Source organism: Buteo buteo, chromosome 13 (assembly GCF_964188355.1).
Source record: "Buteo buteo chromosome 13, bButBut1.hap1.1, whole genome shotgun sequence".
NCBI classification, from domain to species: domain Eukaryota; kingdom Metazoa; phylum Chordata; class Aves; order Accipitriformes; family Accipitridae; genus Buteo; species Buteo buteo.
In genome coordinates, this window is record NC_134183.1 from 37,452,862 (window position 1) to 37,458,416 (window position 5,555).

Below are 5,555 nucleotides of genomic sequence, written 5' to 3' on the forward strand. Positions count from 1 at the left end.
GTTTAGAGTGGTTAGACCAGCAGCTTTCCCCATTTGTCCCCTTTCTCTTAATTACAAAGTCACCAGTTCCACCTCTCCATCCAGCCATTGCTCCCTGCTCTACATGCAGCTGAGACCATACCAACTAGAAGCAAGACCCATCTTCAGCCCTCAGCCATCTCTAATACCAAGTTTTTCCCAGTCCTCCCAGCAGAAGTCATACTCAGCCCCAGCACCCATAAATTTGCAGAGTTAGAGCTACTGTTGTGTCCTTCAAGAGGTAGTGCCTCCTCACTGACACTGCAACAACTCACACCAACGAGCCCAAGACAGAGCTGCTGTTATCACATCCTCCAGTATCACCCGTGCTAAGGAGGAGCAAACAGGACTTCAAGTCAAGAATCCATTTAGCAACTGTTAGCAGCATCAATTCTTCCCTCTATTGCCTGAAAATAGGAGCCATACCTCGTTTGCAGCCAGTGTTTAGGATTCCTCGCTGTCAGGCACAGCATTGCATGCTAAGCATACAACATACGGGGAGCCTCAATAGCAGCACTGGACATTTGAAAAGTCTTTCTGCAAAGTGGTACCTTCCATCTCCAAGTGCTGTGGTTTGGGAGATGCTCTCAGGCAGCCACAGCTCTCTCTACATCTTTGGTCCCACCACTGGTTCATGGTGGCTTCCCAAGAGCTTGTGGCCACCCTGGGAGATGGCTTACCTGGAGGATGGTGTATGAGAATAACCCCAACTCCCATCCAAGCAGACCAGAGCAAAGGCTGACTGCTGTCCCCCCTCCCCACCGAGGACACAAGAGGAGAACAGACATTTCTCTTTATTAGGGCTGGGGAGTTACAATGACACTCCAGGAGGGCAGCTACATTTTCTGAACACAAGAAACAGTCCAAGAGCAGTTAAGCTCAGCACAGTGGCTGCTGTGAGCACGGCAACTTGGACCAGCATAGGAAGTCCTTCAGCAGCACCTGGAAGAGACAAGAGCCAATTACTACATATTTAAGTGCTTTCCACCATCTGTCTGTGGGTGAACTTGCAGGTAGCTTTGGGAAGAAGTCCCCCAGACTGCCTTTTGGTGATTATACTAGAAAGTATCTGTCCAGGTGTGAAAACATGGGGGATTCATGACTAGATCAACCTGGAGTCACCTTCAATTGAGACCTGAAGACACAGTCAAGCAAATTGCAAAAAAACCACTACATACCAGGTGGGGTCTTCCCTGCTGGTGCAAGGCCTCCTGAGGAACTCCATAATCCCCGAGCTGAATCAAGGATTAATAGTGGTCCAACTGAGACTTCAGCCTCTGCTGCCTTTGAGAACCCACCTAAGAGGAGATGACATGAATGAGTTCACACAGGGGAGGTGGTAATTCCTGCTTAGTCTGGATTTCAGGGCTTACAGAAAGATGGACCCTGCAAGAGCAGCTTTCTAGTAGTTTTAAATATGAGGACACACAGGTACAGTTACTTGCCCAAGGACATTGGAGAAGAGCTGGGTTTGTCCTTAAGATGAGATGCGTTTGCTAAAAATATTCCAGCATCTTGGCCATCCCAACCTGGAGGGTCACCCTGCCTTGGGGGTACATTTTGGACACACAGAGCCCTACCTTGCTTGGAAGGGATGTCTCTCTTCAAGCGCCTCCTTGGCCACCTGGCTGGAGGGTTAATTCTCCAGGAGTATCCTCCATACAACGGACAGTTGCCAGTCTCACAGCAGCTGCAGATGTCTCCAGTACCCTCCACAGGAGCCCAGCTGAAACAGAATTACCTGTAAGCCCTCTTCTCCAGGCTGGTCCCCTCCCTATGTGCACCAGCTACTCACAGGCTGCTGGCTTTGTTGAAGGAACAGGCCTTGTTCAATGGATTTGGGGCTTGGTCAGCTGGGGAGACCTTCAGGTGGCAGGTGATGTAGATCTGGAAGGGAAAATTAAACCAACATCCAAGGTTAAATTTGTTCACATGGAACAGCACAGCTTCTGAACACACTGAGGGAGGAGGGCTGGGCACCGTGTCTCACCAAGTTTCTGTCATCTCCTGCAAACTTGAAGGCATCAACCACAAACTGCAGTGTTTCCTGCCTCGGCCTTGGAGAGATGAAGGCTGAAGTGGTGTCATCTGATCTCCCATCCACCAAGCACCTGGACAAGGGTCAGAAGTCAGGGACATCCCAGCCAGCTACAGCAGTACCACCCAGAGAGCACTGCACCCCTTACCCGCTGAGGTCAATCAAGGCATATCGGGGAGAGGAGCTCCTGTCTGGACTCAGAGTAGCAACACAGTCATCCACAAAGAGCCTTAGAGGTACATGGCCCCCAGAAACAACATCAGCCTGGAGGTGCAGGCTTTCTCCCAGCTGGAAGCCACTGGACAGTCTCTCAGTGCTCCAGTCATCTGGAAGGTAGAGTCAAGGTTACAGGTCAATTTGGAGAGAAGCACATTGCCCTCCCTCGCACACGGGACCTCTTAACTGAACAGCAACCTCACGTGTCACTTCTGCAGGATTTGATTTTAGCCCTGGTTATAGCTCTGTTTGGGCTCTCTGCACGTCGCCAAGAGCTGGCAGGAGCAGGAACCCGAGGGAAACAGGGCTGCACCCACCATTCATGAGGCGTAGGGAGAACATCAGCCTCTCCTCCACTGACAGGGTAGAGCGGAAGGGAGCCCATGTGGGCCAGATGGCATTACTGCTGACGTTGCTCTTCCTAAATGGAAGATATGTGCGTTAACTAAAATGCCAACATCACCTCGGGTCCATAGGAGCAAAGACACAGCCCCCATTTGCTCACCTGGGATAGTGACACTCAATAGGAACCACAGCTGCATTGGTCCTTACGATGACCGGATTCCCAGAAGGAGTAGGTTTGTAGGACAAACTTGTTTTATAGATCAAGGAGTCTGGGGTTATCTAGAAAGGACATGCGGGAGAGCTGGTAAGTCAGTAAAACAAACTAGTCAACTAGAAGCTCAGCATCATCGGGTACCCAGCACTGACTGTGCTAGGACACACAGGTCCATCAGCTGTAAAGGCACAGGCTGTCCTCCACATTCCCAAGCCAGTACATATAGGATGACACAAAGCTTTGTATTGGCATGCAAACACAGGAGAACAAGGGTACCAGCCCTGCAGGAGGTCAGTCTCAAGGACTTCGGCACTCCAGCAAGTACCCACATCAGGTGGGCAGAGGCTGTAGGACAGTAGGTCTGCAAGCCTGCTGCCCCCAGGTTAACTGGGGCACACCAGCTCCAGGCAGCCCTTCTCTCCTGCTGAGAAGGTCAGCAAGCCCCTTTCCCTAATTCCCCTATGACAGCCACTGCAGTTTCAAGCTATGCCCAGTTGCCTCAGACTCATGCATCCAGTTGGATCCGAGTCATAAAACCACTACAAGCCTTGCTTGCTGTTGAGCATGCACCTCATCTAGGGCTTGAGGATGGCACCCATACCCTGAAAACTAGCTCTGCTATGGTCATACCATCCCTCACCAGAGAGATACTGCTACCAGATGACACCCTCCTCACCCAAACCCTGACATCACCTTTACCAGGTCATTTCTAGGACCGAGACCCTTGCCAAGATGAATTCGACAGCATCACAGCCCATCACGCTTTAGCAGTTAAGCTGTCCACAATAATTCTCATTTACCCACCCAGTGCTGGCCAAAGCCCAGCGAAGGTCCGCTCCCTACGCAGCATTACCAGGGATGGAGCAGCCCCTCACCCCAGCATCCCACCTCACCTGCAGGATGCTGCCACACTCGTGCAGCCCAGCCACAAACGTCACCGTGCTCTCAGCAGCGCTCTGGGCAACAGGCAGGCAGGCATCCGAGCCCAGGGTCAGGTCCACAGCCCTGACCGGGCGCCCTGTGCCAAAGAGGTCCCTGTGCACCGTGACCACCATCTGCGCCTCTTGGCACTGCACGGCCACGGGGTGCAGCGGGGCAGCAGCCTGGAGCTGGGAGACGTCCACCCATGCCCAGGGAGAGGGCTGGGAGAAGGAAGGCACACGAGGCCAGCTCCAAGAGGAATCGCCCCGGACCCTCAAGACCCCTGAGTCCCTTTGAGGGAAAACCCAGGGGCTGTAAGATGCTGCTTCAGCCATCACCCAGCATAAGAGAGCAAGCCCCAAGCTGCCTCCAGACCCCATCCTGATTCCAGGAAAACCAGCTCATAGAGGAGATGCTGCTCAGAAGCCTTTTATACCAGCACTCCCAGCAGCCCAGCCACACCTGGGGGGTGCAGGCAGGCCCCCACCCAGCCAGGAGCAGCCCAGGGCAATGGGAATCAGCTGGGACCATCCCTCCCTCTCAGGGCATGGAGGGTCGTTTCCCTGGACTTGCCACTGGAAATTGCCCTGGAGCAGTTTGTCCTGTGTCCCTCCGTCTTGCCTGTTCAGGCAAGCTGCTGCCACCTCAGTGGCCTACTGGCCACAAGACCTCTGCCCGTGTCTTTCTTGCTCTATGAGGTGGAGCCAATCTTGGCCACCAACTTGGCAAGGGCTTGGTCAGAGTCCCACAAGCATTTCTCCTCTGGTCTCCCCCACATCATCAGCATCAGCAATTCCCCAAAACCCAGGTCCTGGAGCACCACTCAAGGTGGCACGTTCAGAAACAGAGAGGACTTTAGCTGCAAAATCCACCTGGGCTCTGGACCGTGTGTGTTGGCAATCTGTCCGTGCTCGATTTCATGGGTATCTGCGCTGGGTAATTGTATATCAAGTAATGAAGGCGTCATAACCGGCTTATTTGCATAGAAAGCAGAGGTACAAAAGCCGATCTTCCCATAATAGCAGCTGATAAGTGAATGGCAGGCATAATCAAGAGATTAATTGGCCCTCATGTGTTAATTATGCTAATTGGCACAGCTGCTCGTGTGTACAGTACGATGACTAATGGCTCTACATCGCTGAGCTGGATGAAGAGGTTGGGGGGTCACTCAAAGCTGCTTGCTGCAGGGGCAGAGCTTGGTGAGCAGGGTCCCCTTGACATGGGGGTGATGCCCTGTGCACACCCGCTCTTGAACAGTGCAGCTGAACAAGCCAGGAGGGTTTTTTTAGCCTGAGTGGTTGTATTCGTGTTGAATTTCTAATGGTGCTTTACACGGGTACCTGGGGAAATGGGGTTTATTGGCTGAAGCATCTTCCTCCTGGTCTGCTAGGATCTGTGGGATGGGTTTGGGGTGGGGGTGACCTGCACCATTTGCTTGTAGGGGAGATCGCAGTGATGAGCTGGATGAGCAAAGCTCCCACCAGGACCGTGGGGGTGCACCCAAATTCCTGGCGGGATCCCCTTCCCTTGCTGGCCCATGCATTAGGCATTGGCTGTCATCTCCCTGAAGCGTGAATAATGCCACACGCACGCACGCCATCCTTTTCTGGCATGATCTCCATGTCCCAGCCTTGCCCCTGATATTTTTATGAGTGATGAATAAATGATACAACAAGAAAAACCTCTCCGGCGGCTCAAGCCCTCTTTATTAATTCAGCAAGCAGTGGATCAGCTCCAAACCCAGCTCATCCCGGTGCTAGGTTGGTGTCTTTTACCTCCCAAGCTGGGCTTGCTCAAGGCAGC

The 5,555-nt window shown here is 52.8% G+C and overlaps 1 protein-coding gene across 1 annotated transcript; it reads right to left on the reverse strand.

Annotated features, from left to right (window-relative positions):
• Positions 1-829: 829 nt before the first annotated feature.
• On the reverse strand, positions 830-4,132 carry LOC142038393 (zona pellucida sperm-binding protein 3-like). Its single transcript, XM_075043819.1, has 9 exons — positions 3,725-4,132; positions 2,778-2,896; positions 2,590-2,693; positions 2,205-2,382; positions 2,009-2,129; positions 1,814-1,905; positions 1,599-1,744; positions 1,197-1,316; positions 830-960 (listed from the first exon to the last, which is right to left on the reverse strand). Exons 1-9 carry the CDS (start codon positions 4,130-4,132, stop codon positions 830-832), a joined length of 1,419 nt encoding a protein of 472 aa, XP_074899920.1.
• Between the last annotated feature and the right edge of the window lie 1,423 nt (positions 4,133-5,555).

Bases quoted from the DNA above. Each gene is read 5' to 3' on its own strand.
- LOC142038393 (XM_075043819.1), bottom strand. From the start codon at position 4,132: ATGGGGTCTGGAGGCAGCTTGGGGCTTGCTCTCTTATGCTGGGTGATG. The intron at 2,383-2,589 runs GTGGGTGCAGCC...TCTACCTTCCAG, and splicing joins CTCCCTACGCCTCATGAATG to ATGACTGGAGCACTGAGAGA. The intron at 1,317-1,598 runs GTAGGGCTCTGT...ATCTCCTCTTAG, and splicing joins AGACATCCCTTCCAAGCAAG to GTGGGTTCTCAAAGGCAGCA.